Below are 27,241 nucleotides of genomic sequence, written 5' to 3'. Positions count from 1 at the left end.
TATTTGTAAGTTTCCATTAAAAACTCAACAGATATGATTTAAACGTGTCATAATTGAAATTCAAAACGTTGAATCCATATACCTTTGTCTTTCTAAAAGTAGTTTATTTAGATTTTTTAATGTATTTATTTATTTGCGCAAAACTTTTTAAGCGCTGTTTCTGCGCTGCGCGTTTATGACACTCTTGAGTCACTTCTTGACACGCGCCTATGTGCGCAGTTCCTCGCGTCCACGACACTCTTGACGCGTCCGCGTTGAGCTCCGCCGGAAGTGACCGGCGGCGTCGCGCTAGCACCTCGCGCTAACCGTGACCGTGTACCGCGACCGGCGGAACCGACACCGGAGCCGAAGCGTCAGGATCCCCGCGCGAGCGTCTTCTCCGAATACGGAGTCTGTCTGCAGTTGGCGGGTGAGTTAACGTCACGCGGCTGGAAGGTTAAACGATCGACCAAACAAGGAACCGGATCGGGATTCGAACCCTCGACCGTTTACACCGAACCCTGACAGAGAGACCACCGGTGACAGACACCCGCGGGTCACCAGTCATCTGACCCGTTAAACCCAGGATCACTGAAACTGTATAAATAACGAGGTATTTATAAGACGCTTTGACCTATTGTTTATGTTATAATCACTGTAAACGAGTGACATCTGATGTTTTACTGTTTGTTATCGATTTGTCTGCGGTACTCCGAGTTTTAATTTTTAAGTACACTGGTAAATGTCTCGTTTTACGAAATGTTATTTATTTTAATGTTATTTAAGTGTTTAGAATATTGTCCTGGATGTTTAATAATTATTTACTAATGCTCTGATTAACCAGGAAGCGCGGCGCGATCGGCCGTCGTGACGTAAGCTCCAGGGGCTTTGTTTGGAGGCGTGGTCTGTTGGCCGTCTAAGTCGCGATTGGTGAACAGGTAAACTGATTAGCATTTTATGACATTCCACACCCTCATTTTTTCAGTTACAAATTAACTTTGTTTGCAGGTGTCCAGTCATCCTGCTGTGGCTCTGTGGGCGTGGAGTGGGCGGAGTCAGGCTCAGACTCGGGCAGTGATTGACTGGGAGTGATGAGTGGGCGACGGGGGGGCGGGACTGTTGTCCGGGAGCGGGCCCGGGGTGTGGATTCGTCGTGCTGGTTCGCGCCCGGGGCGTTGCGACGTCTGTTTGAGTTGCCGGCACCCGTTCTGTCGCGGCACCAGCTGAAGCGTCTGGAGGAGCACCGCTACAGCAGCTCGGGTCGCTCGCTGCTCGAACCCGTCATGCAGCGCTACTGGGAGTGGCTGGTGCGCACGATGCCCCCCTGGATCGCGCCCAACCTCATCACCATCGTCGGACTGGCCACGAACATCTTCACCACGCTGGTGCTGGTGTATTACTGCCCGACCGCCACCGAACAGGTACCACATACACATATATATCACGGTATCAAATTTTCATGTTGCGATTAATTGCTAATGCTTTTATCACGCTATATGGTAGTATCACGATATTGTAATGAAGCTGCACAATAATGTTGTCATAGTACAGGTGTAGTAATTTTTCTTAAATTTTTTGTAATTTAAATACAATAAAGGAATTGTATCAAAAAAGTGTGCTATTTGTGACCAGTTGATGAGAGTATTCTTAAAATTCGGAATAATTTTTGATAAATAATTATTCACGTTATTTTGAAGTGCCCATGATAACACTATCATTCACGTTCATTATCGTGATATATCGCATTACCAAATACACATGCAAATCGTGCTGTTGTGATAATAGTATATTCGTAAGATAAACTCATTAATGCCTTGTGTTTAGGCTCCTCTCTGGGCGTATCTGCTGTGCGCGGTGGGGCTGTTCGTCTATCAGTCGCTGGACGCCATCGATGGGAAGCAGGCGCGACGCACTAACAGCAGTTCACCACTGGGGGAGCTGTTCGACCACGGCTGCGATTCACTCTCCACAGGTGAGCATCACGCTATTGCGCAGTATGTTAAGTGTTATTTTTCACGTTAATTTAAATTGCTGTGTTACTGAATGTTCTTTGATTAAAGTCTAATACGAAATTAGCTGCCATTAGACATTTTTTGCTTACACAATCTTATATTGTTTTTAAACCTTTGCCTTTTAAATATTGTGGTAATCAAAAAATAATAATATAAATGTAATGCATATTATGTTATTTATAACGTTTATTTATATAATGTCCAATAAACGCATGAAATGCTACATATAAAATATATATTTGCATTTATGTCTCATAATAGTCCAATAATAAATAGCATTTACCAAATTATAATGTATTTATAGAATATTTTTATACATACATAATGTAAATTATAATGCATGTAAATAAATTAGATATTTAATATGCTAAAAATACATTATGTAATATAATTGATACAAGTATAATAATGTACAATTCATTATTGATTTATTAAATTATATATGATGTACATAAGTATCTATATTATTAATAAACTGTATTATAAAATATATTATATTATAAAATGTGTTAATAAATCACATAATAATTTATTAATAATTCATAAATTCTATATAATATACAAAAATCATAATAAAACCAATATATATAAATATAATTGTATAACTATATTAAATAATTAATAGCACATTACTTAACGTAATTTATACGTTTAAAAACTAAACTTACATAGTCAATAAATTATTTATTATTAATGTAAAAAATCCTACATAATGTACATAAATTATGTTTTATTTTACATTGATTTACTAATACTAATGTAATTGTTATATTTAAAATAACGAAATTACTATTCACAATATACGAATAATTGCATGATATAAAATCCCTAATTTTAAATATGCATTTGTATTTATAATGCATGATGCAAATAATGCAATATTCTAAAGAGATATATATAATGTTGATGATAGTAAAGCTGGTTTGTAAGCACTCTAGTGTGTGATTCTCAGCGGTGTGTGTGTCTCTGTCAGTGTTTGTGGTTCTGGGCACCAGTATCGCCGTGCAGCTGGGTTCTCACCCCGACTGGATGTTCTTCTGCTGTTTCTCCGGCATGTTCATGTTTTATTGCGCTCACTGGCAGACCTACGTCTCCGGCACGCTGCGCTTCGGCATGTGAGTATACAACACTTCTACTCACATCCATTCAGTGCTTCATTTCAACAGAAGCACATTTACTGCTGTTCGGTCTGTTTTCACACAGTCCCAGCTCTAGAGATGGACGATATCCTGTTTGCGATAATAAATATAGTATAAGTAGCACAGTTTTGCAGGAGTATGAGCCTGTTTACAAACCTGTTGTCCAACAAAGACATGCTTTTTCTCCAAATTAACTTCATAACATCAGTCAAGTGTTTAAAATAAAATCTTTTTGTGGCCAAAGAGTCAGAATCATAGTATGATATACAGTGATAAAGGTTTTGTCGTTCAGCATTATACTTTATCCTTATAAAAATACCCAAGATTGCGTGAAGAACACAGAGCATAGCTATATTTTGTGCATTGGTATGTTTATAGTCTTCATGTTTCATCAGTGTTGTCTCCGTTGTGTTTTATCAGTGATAACTGGATACTTTGTCCATGTTAGGGATTTCCTGGAGCATCGTCAATGCTATTACTTCTGCGATGCATACATGAAGTTTCTGTGCGAGAGCGCCCTCTGGCTTCCCGTGTGAATTAAACACTCATTACATTACGTGTGTGCTCACCTGGTGTAATGTTCTGTCGCTGTGCCTCGGGCAGATTTGACGTCACAGAGCTGCAGATCTGTCTTTGTTGCAGACGTTCACGGCCGCCGTCGGGCCGCGGTTTGGAGCGTTACGGTAAATCCAGCGCCGAACAGCCAATCAGACAGCTCTTTGGCTGCTGACGCGAGCAATGCACCAATCAGCTGCCTGAAACACTAATCAGCCTGATTGATTCCAATCGAGAATGACACTCAGATCAGCTGTGTGTGAGAGTGTGTGTGTGAGAGTGTGTATGTGAGAGAGTGTGTGAGTGTGTGATAGTGTGTGTGTGTGTGTGAGAGTGTGTATGTGAGAGAGTGTGTGAGTGTGTGAGAGTGTGTGTGTGTGAGAGTGTGTGCGTGAGAGTGTGTGAGAGAGTGATTGTGTGTGAGAGAGTGTGAGAGAGAGTGTGTGTGTGAGAGTGTGTGTGAGTGTGTGAGAGAGAGAGTGTGTGTGTGAGAGTGTTAGTGTGAGTGTGTTAGTGAGAGTGTATGAGAGAGTGAGTGTGTTAGTGAGAGTGTATGAGAGAGAGTGAGTGTGTTAGTGAGAGTGTGTGTGTGTGAGAGTGAGTGTGAGTGAGTGTGTGAAAGTGTGAGAGTGTGTTAATGTATGTGAGTGAGAGAGTGTGTGTGTGTGTGAGAGTGTGTGTGTGTGAGAGTGTGTGCGTGAGAGTGTGTGAGAGAGTGATTGTGTGTGAGAGAGTGTGAGAGAGAGTGTGTGTGTGAGAGTGTGTGTGAGTGTGTGAGAGAGAGAGTGTGTGTGTGAGAGTGTTAGTGTGAGTGTGTTAGTGAGAGTGTATGAGAGAGTGAGTGTGTTAGTGAGAGTGTATGAGAGAGAGTGAGTGTGTTAGTGAGAGTGTGTGTGTGTGAGAGTGAGTGTGAGTGAGTGTGTGAAAGTGTGAGAGTGTGTTAATGTATGTGAGTGAGAGAGAGAGTGTGTGTGTGTGTGTGTGTGAGAGAGAGAGAGAGAGAGAGAGAGAGAGTGTTAGTGTGAGTGTGTGAGAAAGTGTAAGAGTGTGTGAGTGTGAGAGAGAGTGTGTGAGTGTGAGAGAGAGTTAGTGTGAGAGAGAGTGTGTGTGTGAGAGAGAGAGAGTGTGTGAGAGAGTGAGAGTGTGAGTGAGAGAGTGAGTGAGAGAGTGTGTTAGTGAGAGAGTGTGTTAGTGTGAGTGTGTGAGTTAGTGTGTGAGAGAGTGTGAGAGAGTGTGTGTGTGAGTGAGAGTGTGCGTGAGTGAGTGTGAGAGAGTGAGAGTGTGCGTGAGTGAGTGTGAGAGAGTGTGTGTGGGAGTGTGTAAGAGAGTGAGTGAGAGTGTGAGAGAGTGAGAGTGAGAGAGTGTGTTAGTGTGAGTGTGTGAGTTAGTGTGTGAGAGTGTGAGAGAGAGTGTGTGTGAGTGAGAGTGTGCGTGAGTGAGTGTGAGAGATTTAGAGTGTGTGTGAGAGTGTGTAAGAGAGTGTGAGTGAGAGAGTGTTAGTGTGAGTGTGTGAGTTTGTGTGTGAGAGAGTGTGAGAGAGAGTGTGTGTGAGTGAGTGTGAGAGAGTGTGTGTGTGAGTGAGAGTGTGCGAGAGTGTGTGCGAGAGTGTGTGCGAGAGTGTGTGTGAGAGTGTGTGTGAGAGTGTGTGTGAGAGTGTGTGTGAGAGTGTGTGTGAGAGTGTGTGTGAGAGTGTGAGTGAGAGTGTGAGTGAGAGAGTGTGTAAGAGAGTGTGAGTGTGTGCGTTAGTGCGTGTATCTGTGTGTGTTATGTCTAACGCTCGTCTGTGTCTCCTCTGCTCTGCTCTGATCTAATCAGCATTGATGTGACAGAAGTGCAGATCTTCATAATTCTGCTGTATCTGCTGGCTGCTGTGGGCGGATCAGCTTTCTGGCAGTCGCCGGTAATCCTGCTCTCACACACACCTGTGATTATTAGAACTGCTTCAGCCTCAAACAATCAGCGCTTCACTTCACTTCATCACGCGCCTGTTATTAGCTCTTAACAAGTATTACAAGATTTTAACATTGTTTTCATGCATTTGTCTTGTAAACAAGGTATATTTAAAAATAATTGTTTACAATATAAATAGATACATTTATAAAATAATTTAGTTTACTTAATACTGTATAATTTATATACACAAAAAAGTTTTCTTTTTAATAATGCTTAATTAAAATGTAATGCTTTGTAGTTTAATTTGAATAATGTATAATTTGTCATTTAAATAATAGATCTAATTAAATTTCATATTTTATTAAATATAATGTATATACATAAATTCTTTAAAATATTGTAAAAAAATATATAATAGAAATGTATATTGTTAATTATGCATACTATTATTTTGTAATTTATAATATATGCATGTATATAAATATACACACACACAATAAATTACATATAATATCATTATATTCTATGTATACTTTTAATTTAATATTGCTAAGCAATATAATAACAAATTACATAATGTAAATTATAACCTACAATACCAGACAAAGTGTTTGAACAGGAAGATTTGTAATATTTTTTTCAAGAATTTATTTACGTGTGTATACATTATTATTATTATTATTATATTATAATAATGCATAATGTAAATGATACATTAAAAACAATAAAAATCTTTAAAATATTGTTAAGATGTATTAAAAATATTGAAATTTAAAAAATAAATTATAATATCAATGGCAATAGTCATAAAGATGTATATTAATACATATATATGTGTTTGAATGTAACTTTCTCTCTCTCTCACATTCGACAGATTCCCGTAATAAACATCCAAATGAAAATAATCCCAGCACTTTGCACATTTATTGCGGTGGTTTTCTCGTGCACCAATTACTTCAGAGTCATATTTACAGGCGGCGTGGGGAAAAACGGATCCACTATAGCGGTACGTATGCCACCTCCAGTATTCATTAGACATATGTTATTATATTAAATATTGTGTATTGCTCAACTATAAATACCTGTGTGTTTCAGGGTACGAGCGTGTTATCACCCGTCCTGCACATCGGCTCAGTTATCGTTCTCGCAGTGATGATTTATAAGAAATCAGCCGTGCAGCTTTTCCAAAAACACCCTTGTCTTTATATTCTAGCCTTCGGCTTCGTTTCGGCCAAAATCACCAATAAACTAGTGGTGAGTGAAGACGCTTGAGGACGTAGCCTTGGTTTCTGCCGTGTGTCTGAGCTGTGTTTGTCTCGTCAGGTGGCTCACATGACCAAGAGTGAGATGCATCTTCACGACGCAGCATTTCTGGGTCCTGGCCTGCTGTTTCTCGATCAGTATTTCAACAGCTTCATCGACGAGTATCTGGTGCTGTGGATTTCACTGGTGAGATCACCTCAGATTCACATAAAGTCACATATTACAACTACGGATGGGTATTGTTTACATTTTATCAATACCGATACTTTTATCGATACCGATACTGTTATGAAAATTTCTAGTTATTTTATTACTGCTAAACTTCAGCAATTGTATTATAGTTCTTCAGTCAAGAGCAGTGAGATTTTTTTCTTTGTGTCTCATTATATTAACAATAAAGGAAAGTAAAAAAATTTAAGTGTGTCATCATTTACTCGCTTTCAAGTTGTTTTAAACCTGAATGAGTTTCTTTCTTCTGTTGAACGTAAAAAGTTATTTTGGTCCCCAGTTACTTTCTTATTTGTATTTTTTTCCTACTATCAAATTCAGTGTGGACCAGCAACTGTTAGGTTACCCACATTTATTAAAATATCTTCATTTGTATTCAGCACAACAGGTTTGGTACAACACGACAGTAAATAATAAAAATTTTGGGTGAACTATCCCTTTGATGACAAACGGCAGAATGTGTAGTACTGTTTCTTTAAGAGCTGCAAGTTTTTTTATTTGCCGTTCGTTTTGACCAGATTGCGCGTTTGCCATTTGTTTTGACCAGATTCCACGTTTGGCATTAATTTTAACCAGATTCCACCAATTTCCGTTTGTTTTGACCAGATTCTTCATTTGCCATTAGTTTTGACCAGATTCCGCGGTTTGCTTGTTCGTTTCGACCAGATTCCACGTTTGCCGTTCGTTTTGACCAGATTCCACCATTTACCGTTAATTTCAGCCAGATTCCGCATTTGCCGTTAATTTCAACCAGATTCCACGTTTGCCGTTCGTTTTGACCAGATTCCACCATTTACCCTTAATTTCAGCCAGATTCCGCATTTGCTGTTAATTTCGACCAGATTCCACGTTTGCCGTTCGTTTTGACCAGATTCCACCATTTTCCGTTTGTTTGGACCAGATTCTTCATTTGCCATTAGTTTTGACCAGATTCCGCGGTGTGCTTGTTCGTTTCGACCAGATTCCACCATTTACCGTTAATTTCAGCCAGATTCCGCATTTGCCGTTAATTTCAACCAGATTCCACGTTTGCCGTTCGTTTTGACCAGATTCCACCATTTTCCGTTTGTTTTGACCAGATTCTTCATTTGCCATTAGTTTTGACCAGATTCCACGTTTGCCGTTCGTTTTGACCAGATTCCACCATTTACCGTTAATTTCAGCCAGATTCCGCATTTGCCGTTAATTTCGACCAGATTCCACGTTTGCCGTTCGTTTTGACCAGATTCCACCATTTTCCGTTTGTTTTGACCAGATTCTTCATTTGCCATTAGTTTTGACCAGATTCCACGTTTGCCGTTCGTTTTGACCAGATTCCACCATTTACCGTTAATTTCAGCCAGATTCCGCATTTGCCGTTAATTTCAACCAGATTCCACGTTTGCCGTTCGTTTTGACCAGATTCCACCATTTACCCTTAATTTCAGACAGATTCCGCATTTGCTGTTAATTTCGACCAGATTCCACGTTTGCCGTTCGTTTTGACCAGATTCCACCATTTTCCGTTTGTTTTGACCAGATTCTTCATTTGCCATTAGTTTTGACCAGATTCCGCGGTGTGCTTGTTCGTTTCGACCAGATTCCACCATTTACCGTTAATTTCAGCCAGATTCCGCATTTGCCGTTAATTTCAACCAGATTCCACGTTTGCCGTTCGTTTTGACCAGATTCCACCATTTTCCGTTTGTTTTGACCAGATTCTTCATTTGCCATTAGTTTTGACCAGATTCCACGTTTGCCGTTCGTTTTGACCAGATTCCACCATTTACCGTTAATTTCAGCCAGATTCCGCATTTGCCGTTAATTTCGACCAGATTCCACGTTTGCCGTTCGTTTTGACCAGATTCCACCATTTTCCGTTTGTTTTGACCAGATTCTTCATTTGCCATTAGTTTTGACCAGATTCCACGTTTGCCATTCGTTTTGACCAGATTCCACCATTTACCGTTAATTTCAGCCAGATTCCGCATTTGCCGTTAATTTCAACCAGATTCCACGTTTGCCGTTCGTTTTGACCAGATTCCACAATTTACCCTTAATTTTAGCCAGATTCCGCATTTGCCGTTAATTTCAACCAGATTCCACGTTTGCCGTTCGTTTTGACCAGATTCCACCATTTACCGTTAATTTCAGCCAGATTCCGCATTTGCCGTTAATTTCAACCAGATTCCACGTTTGCCGTTCGTTTTGACCAGATTCCACCATTTACCCTTAATTTCAGCCAGATTCCGCATTTGCCGTTAATTTCAACCAGATTCCACGTTTGCCGTTCGTTTTGACCAGATTCCACCATTTACCCTTAATTTCAGCCAGATTCCGCATTTGCTGTTAATTTCAACCAGATTCCACGTTTGCCGTTCGTTTTGACCAGATTCCACCATTTACCCTTAATTTCAGCCAGATTCCGCATTTGCCGTTAATTTCAACCAGATTCCACGTTTGCCGTTCGTTTTGACCAGATTCCACCATTTACCCTTAATTTCAGCCAGATTCCGCATTTGCCGTTAATTTCAACCAGATTCCACGTTTGCCGTTCGTTTTGACCAGATTCCACCATTTACCCTTAATTTCAGCCAGATTCCGCATTTGCTGTTAATTTCAACCAGATTCCACGTTTGCCGTTCGTTTTGACCAGATTCCACCATTTACCCTTAATTTCAGCCAGATTCCGCATTTGCTGTTAATTTCAACCAGATTCCATGTTTGCCGTTAGTTTTGACCAGATTCCACGTTTGCCGTTAGTTTTGACCAGATTCCACATTTGCCGTTAGTTTTGACCAGATTCCACATTTGCCGTTAGTTTTGACCATATTCCACATTTGCCGTTAGTTTCAACCAGATTCCACATTTGCCGTTAGTTTTTCCCAGATTCCGTGTTTAAATTAGACTAGATTCCTTGTGTTTGCCATTTGTTTTGACCAGATTCCTTGTGTTTGACTTTGTTTTGAACAGATTCTGTCCCTGTTTGATCTGGTGCGCTACTGCACGAGTGTCTGCAACGAGATCGCGTCTCACCTGCACATCTGCGTCTTCAAGATCAATGCACAGAGCATAGCGGCAGCCATCGAGTGACCACTGACATATGGGTTCATCTTCCTGCACTTTCAGCCTCATACTAAACCAGAGCCAATGCATCCTGATTTACACCATTCTGCGCTTAGACTAAAGGAAGAATTTAGAAAGAAATGAAAATGTGCTTAAATTCTTCATCAGATTTGGAGAAATGTATTGCATTAATGGGTGCCATTAGATTGATTGAGAGTCCAAACAATAACTAAAATATTGTTTTTAACTAAAATAAAAGTCCAAAATCCTGTGGATTATTGTGATGTTTTTCTCAGTCTCATTCTGACGGCACCCATTCACTGCAGAGCATCCATTGACAAGACGCTGATGCAATGCTACATTTCTCCAAACCTGATGAAGAAACAAACTTTTATTTGGGGGGCTGAACTGTTCCTTTAAGGCAGTTTCTTCTTCTCCAACGAATGAATAAATGAACAAACTAACGAACTAACCAACGAGTGAGCAAACTTCCGAAAGGTCACTTTTCTTTAGGTCATTATTTTAATGAGATTGGAAATGTTTCTTGCTCTGAATTACCCATGATGCATTGGGGCCGTCGGGGTCTGTATTATCGTTTTAACGACTCGTTCTCACGTGGTATGAATTGGATTAAACATGATGATTTTGTGGCTGCTAATAATGATTTCCTGTTACTTGTTTACGAGCGTCTCTATTTTGTGTTTAGCTCCATCTTTTGTGAAATAATCAGGCCGTATTTCTTCCCCTCATCACTCCGTTTCATCACCAGCTGGTTTACGGTTCCTCTGAAAGATGTTTTGTTTGGTTTTAGATGGAAAGCACTTAATTTATTGGTTCGTCCCTAGATGAAATCACAGTCTTTAGCTGGTTTGTGTTGAGATTTCATTAGTTTAGGTTGTCGTGTCCCACACTGTGCCTCCGGGGTCAATCTCACAATGTCATGTTTCACACCAAAATTAAAAGGAAATATATTTAGGACAATAAAATATATTTTAAGCACATTATTTTAACAACAATTTAATTACAATAACACAGTATTTTTTGTAATATTACAATCAGTATAAATATAATTTAATGCAAAAATACTGCCATTTATAAGCTTAAAATTGTACAATTAAAAAATAAAATAATTTTTTTTTGTGATTTAAGAATTTGTCGTAGAAATAATAGTTTTAAAATGTGCTTCTTAATATAATTTCTTGTTTATTTATTTTGTTTTAGAACTGAAATATGACAAATTTGATGAGATTCACCCTGTTTTACTTTGCATCATGTCTGAAATGTTCAGACGTTAAAATAAAAAATGCCAAGAATCGGTTTCTTCTGGAAGTATTTCGCTTTTAGAAAGTTCGAAGACATTTTAACATGTTTAAAAGATGTCTTCTTTGTCTTTCCTGCGGCGTCGCCAAATTTCAGAAATAATTTGCTTATGTACGCACCAGATTTTGAGCTGACGTTGTACGTTGAATTTTCTTCGAATGTCGACGATTATTCCCAAAGTATCGATCTGTTAGTCACTGCTGATTAGTGTTGAGTTTTAATTTAAGTATTTCACACATGTGAACAATTGCCTTAAATATAACGTTTTGACATTTGCATGCCGTTTTGCTTATTTTACCGAATTCTTTATTTTTAAACATCCCTCTCAGGCGATTCATAAAAATAAATAAAATAAATAAAGATGTAATAAATGGTAGTTTGTAGAAACAGCTCAGTGCTGCCACCCAGAAAACAAGTTGTGCAATTGATATTATTAACGATCTTTTATTCGCCGATTAAACTTCGGCGAGGAGCTCGAATAGTTGATTTCTATTTTACCGCTTCATCGTCTGCTGTTCTTCCATATCTTCATCACATCCAGTGTGAGAGATAATAAATGTTTCGTATTCTTCATCTTTTTTAGTATGAATGTCTGTCTGCACACTTAATCATAAGCTTTGATTCGTTTCGTTAGACGTTGCTTGTTGCCAAATCTTTTCTGGGAGTCCTTCCACTTTAACGACAGACGGCGGATTTAAGACGCTCATTAAATCTCGCAGATGGAAACGTCCAATGATATCTTTGTTTGTTTGTTTGTTTCTGCCATGACATATGCATTCAGTCAATATTTTCAGTGATGTAAAAACCACCTGTTTCTGACTCATAACAAACTGTTGGTTTGATTGTAATGTTGCTCTGATTTTTGAATAAAATCACCTGTAAAATAAAGATTGCTATATTTATGATAAATTGTGTTTTTTTTATGTTTTTAAGTACTTCAGCAAAAATTTACTTAACCAAAGCTTATTAAACTTGTAAATATATTGCACAAATTGGCCACAAACATACAAAAAATACAGCTGAATGTAATAGGAACTTTACAATATACATGAATATTGTATATTTGTATTTTCTTCGATGTTTTTTGCGCTTTTTACCTTGACTATCACTTTATAATCTAATACATTCAGATAAAATTTCTCAAATATTTATTACAACATATACTGATAAACTGAACTTTTGTGAACGTTTTCATGTACTAGTAGAGTCAGATTTTTGTTTATGTACGTGTAATTACAAATTAAGTTATATTTTCCTATAGTTCCTATTTTAAATAGTCCAACAATCCAAAATAAAATAATAATAATAATTGAAAACCGAAAGATTGCATTTAAATAACATTTAAATAAATCAAAATATCTCTGTGTAGATGCCACGTGTATATCGCGTTGAGGGGGATTTTTCCCGCGCTGGTGACCCGCAAAGCAGCTCCCTCATCCGGGTTTTTCCTGCTGGTCGGGTCTTGTGAGTTTGGGCGGAAGTGAGCGGCGGAGTTAATGCGCGAGACACAGCAGATAAACAGCACTAAAATGAAATAAATACCAAATCTGAGAATATAAGGATCTACAACATCAAAGAATGAAAGAGTCACTCTGTGGAGATTTAAAATGACTTTTCAGACTCAAGGACGATCGTCTGTTTGATTGACAGGTAACTAAATTAACCGTTAAGCTTTTCCTCATGATGTGATCTTAAATGTTATTTATCTTACATATCATTACTTACACATTTGACAGAATCCAAGACAAAACAGAGAAATTAATACAATATAACCTGCGCTTTCAAACCAACATGTTATTTGTTTGGAATAGAAAGTGAAACTAAAGAAATCCGTGTTGCTTAATTTGACTGGATTCCACTTATATTGTTTATTCTTAAGATCTCTGGAAATATTTCGCGGATGAAAAGGCTATTTCTGAATGACGTACAAACAAAACATTTAACTTTTTTTTTTTAATTAGTTATTCAAACGTTAAAGAAATTGCGCAAACATGGGAACGTTACTTCTGAATATTCTCTGAAATTTAAAATGTGATTTAAAACGCTTAGGAAGGTAACGTGTGTGTATATATATATATATATATATATATATATATATATATATATATATATATATAGTGCTAATGTTTTGAGGACAATATTAAAGACCATTGAGGGCCAGTTCCATAAACTATTTAGACTAGTCTTAAAAAGTTAGTCATCATTTTTTTATATTTTATTTTCTGCACTGGTAATAAGTTTTACAATTCAGTTATGAAAAAGTAGATTGGTCTTATTTGTATTTGAAAAGTAGGACTGATTTCCTCTTTGCATCTGGTCAAACCAGTTCTTAAGACACATCCTTAACTATGCTGTTAAGTTTATGCAACTGTTTCGTAAAACAAGTTTACCAAATAAGCCAGGCTTACTAAAGTTAGACTCAAGTTAGTTTGACTTACTGTCAGTTGATTTGGTTCAAAATTATTCAGACTAAGCCTGGCTTATTTGGTAATCTTGTTTCATTTAATACTTGGAGTACGTGTTCATAACATCGAAAACATGTTTGGAGAACGTTCCCTGTTAGCGGTGTTAATGGTTTAATCAAACTAAAAACCCATTTTTAATTGGACTCTTTTCTCTAGTTTCAGTGAGTGTATGGTTTTATTGACATTCCCTCACAGCAGAAGTGAAAGCAGAAACTCATGCATGATGCTCTGCCGCGGTGAGAAGAGGAAGCGCAGCTGACTGATCATATTTGGCGTGTTTTAGGCGTGTTTTAGGCATGTGGTGGTTTCAGGAGGGTTTGTGCGTCTTGCCTGCGGCGCTGGTCATCTGGACCGCCGCCACCTTCATCTTCGCTTATATCACGGCCGTCCTCCTGAGACACGTGGACCCGCTGGTGCCCTACATCAGGTGAGCACAGACCGGTGTGGTCATGTGACGCTGTGACCTCTGACCTCCCAGTGACCTTTGTTTTGTGCTTGCAGTGACACGGGGACGGTGGCGCCGGAGCGATGCGTGTTTGGACTCATGCTGAATGTGTCTGCGTTTTTAGGTACTGAATGACCTCTGTATCTTCCTGTTAGTCCAGTGTATGAACCCTGTTCCTGTGATGTAGTGCCGCGTGTCTCCTGCAGGTGTCGCTACGATGTACGTGCGCTATAAGCAGCTTCATGCCCTCATGGACGTGAACGACACCTGTCTGAACCGCCTCAATCTGTTTGGGTTCGTTCTGGGCTGCGGAAGTTCGCTGGGGATGTGCGTCGTCGCAAACTTCCAGGTACGTACACCACAACGTTTTTGAGCGTAGAAAACCTGTTGACACTGAAACGTGTGTTCGGATTGAAAATTAGGTTCGTGCATTCAATTTGTCGTTTTGCAATGTCGCTTTGATGCATGCAAATTTTGTGTTGTTCGAAGCTGTCACATTAACAGACATTAATTCAAATAAAAAAAATACAAATTATCTAATTTTTGCATGTCCACAAAACGAATGTCTCAAAAAGTGATCTTATAAATATGCTGCATTTTCAGCATGGGAATGTTCCCATTGGTCTGAACATACGCATTTAATTTGAATTAACATGATTATTGCAATTAAGAGTCACACAAATGTCTGCATATTTGTGCATGAAGATTTGGTGAGACTTTTGCATCTGATTTGTCTGTTCGGACCAATGCGCAAAGAAAATTTTGCATTCAATGTTTAGCACACAGAATTTTTGCACAAATATTTGCATGAAAATTCTGTCTGGTTTTTGCATTCAACTTGTTTGTTTGGGGCTATGCAAAAAAAACATTGATGACGTGTGAAAGTTTGATAGTCTTACATTCCTTAAAATTAAAATATTTATTTTAGCATAAAGATTTGGTCAAATTTAACAGTCAATTTGTCTGTTCAGACCAATGTGAAAAAAACTAAACGTTGCATTGTCGCATTGGTTGCATGAGAATATTCTTCATACACAACAGCCATTCGTTCAAATCAAACTGTTTATCTCACTGAATTTTTGCTCCAAATGTTGGCATTAAAGTTTTGTCTAATTTTTGCATTCCAACGCACAAACAAAAATGTGCATCGTTGCATTGCTAGCATGTTAATAAAATGTTTTACTAATTTACAGCCATTGATTCCAGTTAAAATGTTTACTGCCCTGAATCTTCGCTCTGAACATTAAGTGCGTGCCGTGTCTTTAACAGAAAACCACTCTGTTCGCGATGCATCTGGTGGGTGCCATGCTGACGTTCGGCGTGGGTGCTCTGTACATCCTGGTCCAGACGCTGCTGTCGCATCGCATGCAGCCGCACATCCACAGCAAAAACATCTTCTGGACGCGGATGAGCGTCTGCATCTGGACCTTCTCCAGCATCATCAGCAGTATCCTTAAAACAACAGTTCGCCCAAAAATGGAAATTCTGTCATTTATTACTCTCGTGTCGTTCCAAACCCAAAAAAACCCACACATTTTTGGGGTGAATTATCCCTTTAAACAGGTTTTAGCATTGCGTGTTGTCGGTTGCTTCCTTGATTCGTCCAGTGTTTGTGTCGTCGGTCATCATGTACTGGACTCTGGCAGGAACCGAGGTCAACCAGAAGCTGCACTGGACGCCTGGAGAACCCGTGAGTGTGTTATTTCACTGCTAGGATTGTGTGTCGAGTCAGTCTCTGATTGTTTTTCTTTTTAGGGTTATCTGCCACACATCGTCAGCACTATCTCTGAATGGTCTCTCGCTCTGTCCTTCATCAGCTTCTTCCTCACCTACATACGAGACTTCAAGGTAAAGCATCTCACATCAGACGATATTAAAGAGTTAATGTAATTTAATCTCATTACAAGAATTTAGATTTTGTCATCTGATTGCATAATCCAGATCACATGCAATCAGTGAGCCAGCTCTGTGTGTTTCTGTCTGCAGAAGATCAACCTGCGAGCGGAGGCGCAGCTCCAGAGCGAACACCTGTATGATTCGCACCACACTCGGCATTCAGAGACGTCTCCGCTGCTCGCCGGCAGCATCTGACGAGGAGAAGACGCTCCAGACGAGGAGCAGAGACTGACAGGCTCCAGCAGAGGACACTCCAAGCTCTGGAAACTTCATACTAACATTTAGACAACGTTTGTACAACATTCACACAACTAACTATTGCTCTAACTAAAGCATTTATTAATCAAATACAGTAGGGGCCTGTTTCATAAAACAAGTTTGCTAAATAAGCCAGGCTTAAATCAGCTAGTCTGACTTAACGTCAGTTTATTTGGTACTAAATAAGTCGGGCTAACTGAAATAAGCCTGGCTTATTTGTGTAAACTTGTTTTATGGAACAGGCCCCAAGTTTATATCAGTTAGTCTGACTTATTGTCAGTTTATTTGGTACTAAATAAGTCGGGCTAACTGAAATAAGCCTGGCTTATTTATGTAAACTTGTTTTATGGAACAGGCCCCAAGTTTATATCAGTTAGTCTGACTTATCGTCAGTTTATTTGGTACTAAATAAGTCGGGCTAACTGAAATAAGCCTGGCTTATTTATGTAAACTTGTTTTATGGAACAGGCCCCAAGTTTATATCGGTTAGTCTGACTTATCATCAGATTATTTGTTACTAAATAAGTCGGGCTAACTGAAATAAGCCTGGCTTATTTATGTAAACTTGTTTTCTGGAACAGGCCCCAAGTTTAAATCGGTTAGTCTGATTTATCGTCAGATTATTTGTTACTAAATAAGTCGGGCTAACTGAAATAAGCCTGGCTTATTTGTGTAAACTTGTTTTATGGAACAGGCCCCAAGTTTATATCAGTTAGTCTGACTTATTGTCAGTTTATTTGGTACTAAATAAGTCGGGCTAACTGAAATAAGCCTGGCTTATTTGCGTAAACTTGTTTTATGGAACAGGCCCCAAGTTTATATCAGTTAGTCTGACTTATCGTCAGTTTATTTGGTACTAAATAAGTCGGGCTAACTGAAATAAGCCTGGCTTATTTATGTAAACTTGTTTTATGGAACAGGCCCCAAGTTTATATCGGTTAGTCTGACTTATCATCAGATTATTTGTTACTAAATAAGTCGGGCTAACTGAAATAAGCCTGGCTTATTTATGTAAACTTGTTTTCTGGAACAGGCCCCAAGTTTAAATCGGTTAGTCTGACTTATCGTCAGATTATTTGTTACTAAATAAGTCGGGCTAACTGAAATAAGCCTGGGTTATTTATCTAAATTTATTTTATGGAACAGGCCCCAAGTTTATATCGGTTAGTCTGACTTATTGTCAGATTATTTGCTACTAAATAAGTCGGGCTAACTGAAATAAGCCTGGCTTATTTGTGTAAACTTGTTTTCTGGAACAGGCCCCAAGTTTAAATCGGTTAGTCTGATTTATCGTCAGATTATTTGCTCCAGGTTTATTACACTTCTTGTTTTATGTTGTAAAAATGTTGGATAAGTTTTATGGTCTGTTCTAGAAATATTTTAACTGTAAAACCTTCTGTGATTATTAAAGTTGGTGGGTGAGTTTTATGTAAAAAAAAAAAATTTCTGGCTCATATTTCATCAGGAAAAACAAGTACATAACATTAGTTTTTCAATGATTTAAATAAAATGTTTATTGTAATGACTGCAATACTACAAAAATTACAGTAAATGAGAATCACCACTGAAAATAACACAAAATACAAAACACACAAACATGAAACAGCCAGAATAATGGAAATTACACTAAAACTGTATAAGTCTTTTTTCCTATAATTTCAGCTTTAACAAGGTCAAATATGTGCTAGACGTGTTCCTGTTTCAAATCACTTAGGGAACTCTCAAACTAACATGTATCAGTTCACTTTATATGTGTTATTATGTTAAAACGGCGTACAAATAAACAGCATTAAATACTGACGGAATGTTTGAAGCATGTTAATAAGGAAAGGTTGAGAGGAAGGTAACACTGAACGAACGTGAAGACATCCTAAACCACCACACCTCGCACCCATCCAGTCTTCGTCTTCTCCTTCTTCTTCCTCTCGTGATACTCCAACACCTTCCTGTGGAAGAACACTACAGGAGAAACAGATTGTGATTAGAAATACTAATAACACAGAGGAAATCCACAGAAGTCACTAGGGTTTCAGCGCATGCGCTAATATTACGTCTTGATTCTTAACTAGTGCTGTTAAGTGATTATTAAAATAAATTAAAACTTCAAACTCCAAAATGTTAAGAATTACCAACAAAAAAAGTTAGAATTGCGAGAGAAGATAAGAATAAAAATTGCAATTACCGTTATTTTTAAACAAGCTTCATAAATTGAACAACTTTATAATTACTGATAATGTAGAGTTAAAAAGGTTGTCCGAAAACATAATCGTCCGTTAAAACGCTAGTAGACTCAAGTAGTAAAATAAAGCGACATCTTAGCTAACATAAATATATTTTAAGAATGTTTCGCAATTTTTTTCCCATAACAACATTTTTATTTCGGAACGTTGAAAAGATTTCCAGTTTTTTAAACGTTTTAAAAACGGTTGGTTATACTAACGTTACGTGAACATTCCATTTCATCATTTTGAAAACATTGCTACTGTTACTTTCGAATATATTCCCTGAATCTTCTGTCAGATAACATTTTTCGCTAACGTTTTGAAAACATTGTTAAAGACCCATTCACTTATATTAATAACTTCGCCAAAATATTTGCCAAAGTTGAGAGAAATGATGTAGCCTAAAAACACATGATTTCAGTCAAATCTAGGTCCCATCAAGTTAAAAAAGAAGCTGCTTGTACCGTTAGGGTTGAGCTGCGCTTCCTCCTCCTGAATGAACAGATCAAACATCTGCGTCTGGGTGAAGAGTTTGACGAAGTCGCGGTGTGACTTGTGGTCCACGGCCTTCAGGAAGCTCTTCTTGTGGAACTGGCGTGAGTTCCCGCTCCTCCTGAAGTGCTGTGAGAAGTGACCCACGCTCCGGACGAAGACGGACAGGAAGGCCTCCGACACCAGCCGGTTGAGCTCCTCCGTCGCTGCCAGAACACACACACATCAGGAAGATGATCATACACTGGCTGTGCACTTCATCCACTTACACTTCAGGGTTCGGCCTCCAACGGTTATTAAATACAGTAACCAAGATGAAACAATTATTGAGCCCTTTTCCAGCGATGCGCATTTGTTTCTCTATAAAAGCCCAATTTCATGAGCAAATCAATTTAGCAGTTTGGTATGTGCTTGTTTTATTAAAGCTGATTTGATTAAAGTGGCTAGCGTGGTGGTCCCCCTGAGCTGAACTCACAGGCGTCGTGTTTGCGCGCAGACAGTTGCGTCAGCAGCTCCTCCTTCAGTTTAGCAGGCAGCAGCGACTCCTCGTCTCCAATCTGAAATCACACAATCGTTTCTGGGACATTAGGACGGCGCTAGCGTACTGATTCAATGCTAAGTGTGAAACACGTCAGATGGAAAGCAGTCAGATTACATGAGCTGAAATGAGTAAACTAGATTCCATCACTGACTACAGTTTTCCTCTCGTAATCGGTCATCAGTAACAAACTAATGGATTACTTTTAAAGTCATCTGCTCCTGAGTCATTAGTGCACTTCTGTGTGGATGAAGCAACGAGCAAACAGAGTAACGAGACTCATGTGAAACTTAATGAGAGCAAATGAAATCAGAGCATGAGTGTGTGTGTGTGTGTGTGTGTGAGAGACTCACTCTGTTAATGAATTTAGTTTCTGCTCCAGGTGACAGATCAACAATCATCAGCTGAGAGACACAAACACAGAATCAACAGCATGTTCAGTAAAGATATCATTGGTAGTTAATGCCTGTAGCGTGTGTGTGTGTGTGTGTGTGAGACTCACGTGTGTGTGGTCGGTCAGCTGCTCCAGCAGGCTCTTCTGGACTCCCAGCAGGTATGGTGTCGGCGCGGCGCACACGTCGATCAGGACCGTAGGAACGATTGATATGAACGTGTGCTGCCACACGAACGGATACAGCAGAGCAGTCACAGCGTGCAGAACCTGCGACAGAGTGCTGCACACACACACACACACACACATTTTATTATTTTAAAATTATTTTAATCATTCTAACCTCTAAAGAATATTTAAAATCATGTAACAATTACATTTTACATAAAAATATGTATTTTTGTGATTTAATAGTTTTAACATGAATATATCATCATATTTAATTATTAGCTAAATAAAATAAATATTATGATTTATTATTCATATAATACATATTAAATATCACATATTGAATTAATAAAAGTTTCTATATTTTTAAATCAGTATTACATATTCAAATATGAATATTGTTATTTAACAGATATTGAGTATTATAAGTATAAATATTATAATGAATTAATCTCAAAAGGAACTATAAAAAACAATTTATGCGCTTTTAAGTTTGAATATTTTCTTATAATTTCTAAATACTACACAGATATTCAATATTCTGTAATATATATTAAATAATACATATTCTCATATATCTTTTTAACTATTATTTTTTTACATATTCTATTATGAAATAATAGAAAACTGTTTTCCACCAAGTATTTCTTTTAATCATTAAAATGTATATTTAATCAAATATTTTAAATATATATGTAACGTTACATGTCGTTAAATTCTTTTATTTTTTACAGTTTAGTATTTTAAACATTCTAATATGAAATGTGATTAATGATTGTGCCTAGTATAAATCTGAATAAACGCCCCCTCTCTGCGCTGCGCTCTGATTGGCTGCGCTGCTCACCTGAGCTCCTCAGAGATGAAGATGATCTGTCGCTCCATGACGGTGGCGGCGAACACCATCAGCACCTCCTCGTCGCTCAGGCAGCGGAAGAGCGTGCGGAAGTCCACGTGCTCGAGCCAGGACTCGGCCGGCCGCGTCAGACTGATGATCTGAGAGCAGAGGCATTATCAGATCTGAGTCATTAGTGTTCACACAGAGTCAGAATTAGAGCCTCACACACCTCTGTGCCGGCGTCAGGGATGAAGCTGGTGACGGTGACGGTGTTTCCGGGCGAGGGCAGCGGTGCCTCCCGCAGGCTCTGCATGAACGGATAGATCATGGCTTTAGAGATCTGCCTGCGCTTCTCCACCTCGTCGAAGATCTGCACAAACACACACAGACGTCAGTGCTGAGGAGGGTGTGAGAGCACAAAAGAGAGCATGTGTATGTGTGTGTGTACAAGAGTGTGCACGCAAGAGTGCGCAAGAGAGACAGAGTGTGTGTGAGTGCACACAAGAACATGTGTGCATGCAAGAGTTTGTGTGAGTGTGCACAAGAGTGCCCGCAAGAGAGAGTGTGAGAGTGTGCACGAGTGTGCAAGAGAGAGTGTGTGTGCGCACAAGAGTGTGCACACAATAGTGTGCAAGAGATAGAGAGTGCGCAAGAGAGAGAGAGAGTGTGTGCACAAGAGTGTGCACGCAAGAGTGTGCGAGAGAGAGTGTGTGTGAGTGCACACAAGAACGTGCACAAGAACGTGCACACAAGAGTGCGCAAGAGAGAGAGTGTGCACCCAAAAGAGTGTGTGTGAGTGTGCACAAGAGTGTGCAAGAGAGAGAGTGTTTGTGAGTGTGCACAAGAGTGTGCAAGAGAGAGAGTGTTTGTGAGTGTGCACAAGAATGTGCACACAAGAGTGCGCAAGAGAGAGAGTGTGCACCCAAGAGAGTGTGTGTGAGTGTGCACAAGAGTGTGCAAGAGAGAGAGTGTTTGTGAGTGTGCACAAGAATGTGCACACAAGAGTGCACGCAAGAGAGTGTGTGTGAGTGTGCACAAGAGTGTGCAAGAGAGAGAGTGTTTGTGAGTGTGCACAAGAATGTGCACACAAGAGTGCGCAAGAGAGAGAGTGTGCACCCAAGAGAGTGTGTGTGAGTGTGCACAAGAGTGTGCAAGAGAGAGAGTGTTTGTGAGTGTGCACAAGAATGTGCACACAAGAGTGCACGCAAGAGAGTGTGTGTGAGTGTGCACAAGAGTGTGCAAGAGAGAGAGAGTCTGTGTGTGCAAGCAAGTGTTCACTCTAGAGTGCACGAGAGAGTGTGTCTGCATAAGAGTGTGTGTGAGAGTGTGTGTTTGTGTGTGTGTGAGAGTGTGCATGTGAGATTGTGCGCAAGAGTGTGTGTCAGTCTGCACATGAGTTTGCATGTGAAAGTGTGAGTGTGAGTGCATGTAAGTGTGATCAAGAGTGTGCACGCAAAAGTGTGTGAGAGTGAGTCTGTGTGCAAGCAAGTGTTCCCTCAAGAGTGCGCGAGAGAGTGTGTGTGTGAGAGTGTGTGTGTGAGAGTACATGCAAGTGTGTGCGCAAGAGTGTTCGGTTAAGAGAGTGAATTTGTGTGTGTGAGGGTAAGAGTGTGTGTGTGTGTGAGAGAGAGAGTGTGCGCATAAGAGTTTGTGTTTTTGTGAGTGTGCATGTGAGAGTGTGCGCAGGAGTGTGTGTGTGCATGTGTCCTCACCTTTGAGAAGAGTCCGAAACATGCCACATGGCTGATGATGCAGTACGCCTCTGGAACACGAGCGCCGTGGCCGGCCGGCTAAAAACATCACAATGATAAAGTTTTTCATTATAAATGTAATAATTATTCTTTTTTACTATAACTGTTATTATGACTGTGAATATTGTGTGATGATGCTGAGGTTCACCAGCAGTCTCCTGCAGTATCCGTTCCTCCGGCTGCCATCCACTTCAGTCAGAACGAACGAGAACGTCTCGCTGCAGAGAGTCAACCAATCATCAGCGTTACACCAACACACAGTCAGAGACGCTCACACACACTGCTGCGCTTGCACTTTAAACATTGCAAGACACTGTCAGAGCACCAGAGATTCACTCACTCAGAGATTCACTCAGAGAGTCACTTAAGAGTCAGTCAAAGATTCACTCAGAGTCACTCAGTCAGAGTCACTCAGTCAGTGATTCCCTCAGAGAGTCATTCAGAGATTCAATCACTCAGAGATTCACTCAGAGATTCACTAACTCAGAGATTCACTCAGAGAGTCAGTCAGAGATTCACTCAGAGATTCACTAACTCAGAGATTCACTCAGAGAGTCAGTCAGAGATTCACTCAGAGATTCACTAACTCAGAGATTCACTCAGAGAGTCAGTCAGAGATTCACTCAGAGATTCACTAACTCAGAGATTCACTCAGAGAGTCAGTCAGAGATTCACTCAGTCAGAGATTCACTCAGATATTCACTCACAGTCAGTCAGAGATTCACTCAGTCAGAGATTCACTCTGAGAGTCACTTAAGAGTCAGTCAAAGATTCACTCAGAGAGTCACTCAGTCAGTGATTCACTCAGAGAGTCAGTCAGAGATTCACTCAGTCAGAGATTCACTCACTCAGAGAGTCACTCAGTCAGTGATTCACTCAGTCAGAGATTCACTCAGAGAGTCAGTCAGAGAAGGTCTGTGGTTTTCTGCTCGAGTGATTGATGACTCTTCATATCTGCTGTGTTCATGAGTGAATGTTTGTCTCAATCAGTTGAGATCACTAAAGCCCCTTTCACACTGCACGTCGGACCCGGCATATTACTGGAACATTGCCGGGTCGCCATCTGTGTGAAAGCCAGATCTAATGCCGTGTCGAAGTGATGATGCGCGTTATCGAGTGACTCTTTTACCAGCTGTTTTGAAGGAAGATCAATGTTCGAGACAAAAACATATGTGCAAACTGTAATGAAGCAGAGATCAGTTTCTTCTTCCTCACTTTCCGCGCTGACGCAGAGATCGTTTGCTTGCTCCAGTGAAAGTATAACGCGCCTAGCGTTGTCGACTCGTACATTACACGTCACGCGCTGATGTCACGTGTTGTTACAGGATCTTCAAGGGTTGTGTGTGAAAGCATGAGCATATCCCGGGTCATCACTGGCAGTGTGAAAGTGCAGAATCTAGCGACCCGGGAACAATTGCAGGAACACATTACCCGTGTATTTGCCGGAATGGCAGTGTGAGAGGGGCTTAACAGTAATCAGAGTCAGTTGTGTTTGATGAACACCTCTGGCAGCTCCAGCATGTGTTTCCTGTTTCCATCAGCTTCAGTGTGCACAAGCGTGAAAGATGCATGAGTGTGGTTACAGCGGAGGTGAGAGTGTCACACCGAACGAGTGTGTGTGTGTGTGTGTGCGCACCTCTTGTACTGGGTCAGAGGAGCCCAGCTGATTCCCTCTGGGAAGCAGAAGAGATGAGCAGCCTTCATGCACTTCTCCTCTTCCTCTCGCTGCAGACGGCCCATCGCCTCACGCTACACACACACACACACACACAATACACAATACACACAGTACTTTTAAAACTTTCCACATTACACATTAAGATTATATTTTATTCATAAATATAAAACATATACATTTTTTAAATATTTATGAATTATTTTTCATTTCCTGATTTATTTATATTTGCACATTTAAATTTATAATAAATACATTTACATTTAGTCATTTCACAGATGCTTTTACTCAAAGCGACTTACAAAGTCTTGCAAGCTACTGTTAGAGGCTTGTTTTGCTTTTGCTAGTGTTAGTTTATTTATTTATTTTTGTTGAGAAACAAGCAGTTAGTAAATGAACAGAGTACAAGTCTAATAGTTTTTAATAGAAGAATAGAATTAGAATAGAGAGTGATAGAGTTAGAGGATCAAATAAAGATGGAAGAGATGGGTTTTAAGCCGATTATATATTTTAAATATTTGTGTATGTGTTTGTGTGAGTGAGTGAGTGTGTCTCTGTGTTAGTGATCGACCGATATTGATTTATTTATAACCGATAGTAATTATTCGCATGTTTATGTGTCCGATAACCGATATGCAGAACCGATATTTATTAACTGTTATAAAGTAAATACAAGACTGAGTGAAGAAAGAACATACTTCACTTTGGTTTTTCCTCTTTTCAGTCAAAATTAGTCTTTCATAGTAAATCTAATCTGTATATTTATTTATAAAAAGCATCAACAGGAACAACACTAATATTAACAATAAGCGTTATCTATAGAGTTGTATTTATTGACATGTTTATTAGACAAATTATGTTTATTAGCCAAATGATGGTTATATAGTAAATGTTGACACAATTTAGGATGTTTTAGACAAGTGAATCTTGTTAAAAGTTAGATGCCGTGGCGATTATCGGTGAAGCCGATATTACAAAAACGATATCCGGTTATGATCAAATACTTAAATATCGGGGGAAATATCGGTAAATTGATATATCAGTCGATCTCTACTCTGTGTGTGTGTGTGTGTGTGTGAGTGAGTGTGTGTGAGAGAGAGTGTGTGTGTGTTTGTAACACATATGAGGACACAAATCTGTATTATGACACAGGTATTACGCCACGTCCCCATTCTTCAAAACGTGTGTGTGTGAGTGTGTCTCTGTGTGTGTGTCTCTGTGTGTGTGTGTGTGTGTGTGTGTGTGTCTGACCTTGGGGAACTGGTAGGTGATGTGGGGCTCGTACCCTTCCTCGTTCCTCTTCTTCCTCAGACTGACCACCAGCAGATACTCGAAGAAGAGCTGACCCGAGTGACTGCGTCCAGCAGGAGGCGCTGCGTCCGTGTACACGCCGGGATCAGACGCGCTGCGCTCTGACACACACACACACACACACACACATGACATTTAAGGACAGACTCTTCTGAGAAACAGTCCACTGGCAGACCACAGGCAGAACAATGAGGAGGTGAGATGATCACAGATGCGCTTTGTGCTGGAAACCTCAGAGGAAACAACCTCAGACATCAGAGAACAGAGCAGCAACTGAACATCGGCTCCTCGTGGACAATAACAGCTCACTTTAACACAGACACACTCGGCATTATCCTCACACACACACACACACACACGTGTTACCCTTCAGCAGCACGGGCTCTGCTCACGCTGACAGAGATCAAACCACAAACTGATGCATGGTTCATATCTCTCTATTCATTTTGTATAATATTTATACTAATACTAAAACTGTGAATATTTGTTAAAAACCTACATTTAGCATTAATGAAAAACATATAAACATAGATATATTAAATTACATTATTTGAATTATATTTGAATTAAGCATGATGCATGTTAAAACCTACAGTTTTATTAAACATTCACATTTATGCATGAATATTTAATCTTTTGAACCCTACAAAAACGACACAAATTACAACTATATATATATAATGAGTATTTATTTATGTATATATATATATTTTTTTTTTATTTTTTATTTTTTTTTATTAAAATATTTTAGTTAACATTTTTCACAATGCTCTTCAATAAATCTATATAAAAGGTACATATTACACATTTATTTATTTAATTATCTAAGGGTTAGTTTTTTTTTAGGGTACAATATATATAAAAATATTAATACGTTTATGTATTTTTAACCTACAATGGATTTTTTTAAATATATTTATATGTGTTATTTACATTTTCCTAATACTCATAAATAAATAGTAAAATAAATATTATATATTTATTAAAACATCATAATTATAATATTATTTAAAAACATACAAATCACATTTAAATATTCATAAATATTAAAATACATATATATTTTTTAAAATATATAATATTTAATTAATACAATTAGTGTTAGGGTGTATATATGTAATACACACAGTAATTAATTATTTATAATAATGATTGATTAATTAAACTATGCATTAGAAGTAGGGCTGGGTTTGGGAGTATATCTATCTATCTCTCAGTTATTAGTGTGTTATTATGATTCGTTCAGATGTGTATCAGTTATTAGCGTGTTGTTGTGATTCGGTCTGTTTGTTGTGTGTGACTCACTGGTTCTGTGCAGTTTCTCCTGAAGTGAAGAGAACATGGAGCTGAACTTCTTCAA

The 27,241-nt window shown here is 38.9% G+C and overlaps 3 protein-coding genes across 3 annotated transcripts in view; 2 read left to right on the top strand and 1 right to left on the bottom strand.

Moving 5' to 3' along the window:
* Positions 1-205: 205 nt before the first annotated feature.
* On the top strand, positions 206-10,359 carry LOC113097671 (choline/ethanolaminephosphotransferase 1-like). Its single transcript, XM_026262930.1, has 10 exons — positions 206-592; positions 824-917; positions 988-1,400; positions 1,804-1,951; positions 2,965-3,106; positions 5,501-5,585; positions 6,453-6,584; positions 6,674-6,832; positions 6,902-7,027; positions 10,022-10,359. The coding sequence occupies exons 3-10, from the start codon at positions 1,071-1,073 to the stop codon at positions 10,139-10,141; spliced, it is 1,242 nt and encodes a 413-aa protein (XP_026118715.1). The 5' UTR covers positions 206-592; positions 824-917; positions 988-1,070; the 3' UTR covers positions 10,142-10,359.
* A 2,519-nt stretch (positions 10,360-12,878) lies between these two features.
* Positions 12,879-17,931, top strand: LOC113097687 (DNA damage-regulated autophagy modulator protein 2). The gene is made up of 8 exons (XM_026262951.1): positions 12,879-13,084; positions 14,183-14,326; positions 14,401-14,468; positions 14,551-14,693; positions 15,614-15,791; positions 15,952-16,034; positions 16,100-16,192; positions 16,331-17,931. The coding sequence occupies exons 2-8, from the start codon at positions 14,196-14,198 to the stop codon at positions 16,433-16,435; spliced, it is 801 nt and encodes a 266-aa protein (XP_026118736.1). The 5' UTR covers positions 12,879-13,084; positions 14,183-14,195; the 3' UTR covers positions 16,436-17,931.
* Positions 17,932-17,971: 40 nt separating this feature from the next.
* LOC113097686 (DENN domain-containing protein 2D-like) overlaps positions 17,972-27,241 on the bottom strand; it is a 10,189-nt gene continuing 919 nt past the window's right edge. The window contains exons 2-13 of the mRNA XM_026262950.1: positions 27,187-27,241; positions 25,822-25,982; positions 24,532-24,644; positions 23,044-23,113; positions 22,857-22,934; positions 21,374-21,514; positions 21,154-21,302; positions 20,253-20,424; positions 20,104-20,154; positions 19,688-19,769; positions 19,185-19,418; positions 17,972-18,457 (exon numbers count right to left, since the gene is read on the bottom strand). The exon at positions 27,187-27,241 is cut by the window's right edge and continues 32 nt beyond it. Of these exons, the coding sequence (XP_026118735.1) occupies positions 18,369-18,457; positions 19,185-19,418; positions 19,688-19,769; positions 20,104-20,154; positions 20,253-20,424; positions 21,154-21,302; positions 21,374-21,514; positions 22,857-22,934; positions 23,044-23,113; positions 24,532-24,644; positions 25,822-25,982; positions 27,187-27,241 (1,395 nt within the window). The 3' untranslated portion in view covers positions 17,972-18,368. The remainder of the gene's footprint in view (positions 18,458-19,184; positions 19,419-19,687; positions 19,770-20,103; positions 20,155-20,252; positions 20,425-21,153; positions 21,303-21,373; positions 21,515-22,856; positions 22,935-23,043; positions 23,114-24,531; positions 24,645-25,821; positions 25,983-27,186) is intronic.

The sequence above is a fragment of the Carassius auratus genome, unplaced genomic scaffold (genome assembly GCF_003368295.1).
Source record: "Carassius auratus strain Wakin unplaced genomic scaffold, ASM336829v1 scaf_tig00216365, whole genome shotgun sequence".
Lineage (NCBI taxonomy): Eukaryota > Metazoa > Chordata > Actinopteri > Cypriniformes > Cyprinidae > Carassius > Carassius auratus.
Note: the sequence above shows the minus strand (reverse complement) of the source record. Positions and strands in the feature narration are given on the sequence as shown.

Excerpts from the sequence above, each read along its gene's own strand:
- LOC113097671 (XM_026262930.1), top strand. The coding sequence starts at position 1,071 with ATGAGTGGGCGACGGGGGGGCGGGACTGTTGTCCGGGAGCGGGCCCGG. Across the intron at positions 1,952-2,964 it reads CTGCGATTCACTCTCCACAG|TGTTTGTGGTTCTGGGCACC; the intron begins GTGAGCATCACG and ends TGTCTCTGTCAG. Across the intron at positions 5,586-6,452 it reads CAGCTTTCTGGCAGTCGCCG|ATTCCCGTAATAAACATCCA; the intron begins GTAATCCTGCTC and ends CACATTCGACAG.
- LOC113097687 (XM_026262951.1), top strand. The coding sequence starts at position 14,196 with ATGTGGTGGTTTCAGGAGGGTTTGTGCGTCTTGCCTGCGGCGCTGGTC. Across the intron at positions 14,327-14,400 it reads CCGCTGGTGCCCTACATCAG|TGACACGGGGACGGTGGCGC; the intron begins GTGAGCACAGAC and ends TTGTGCTTGCAG. Across the intron at positions 14,694-15,613 it reads GCGTCGTCGCAAACTTCCAG|AAAACCACTCTGTTCGCGAT; the intron begins GTACGTACACCA and ends TGTCTTTAACAG.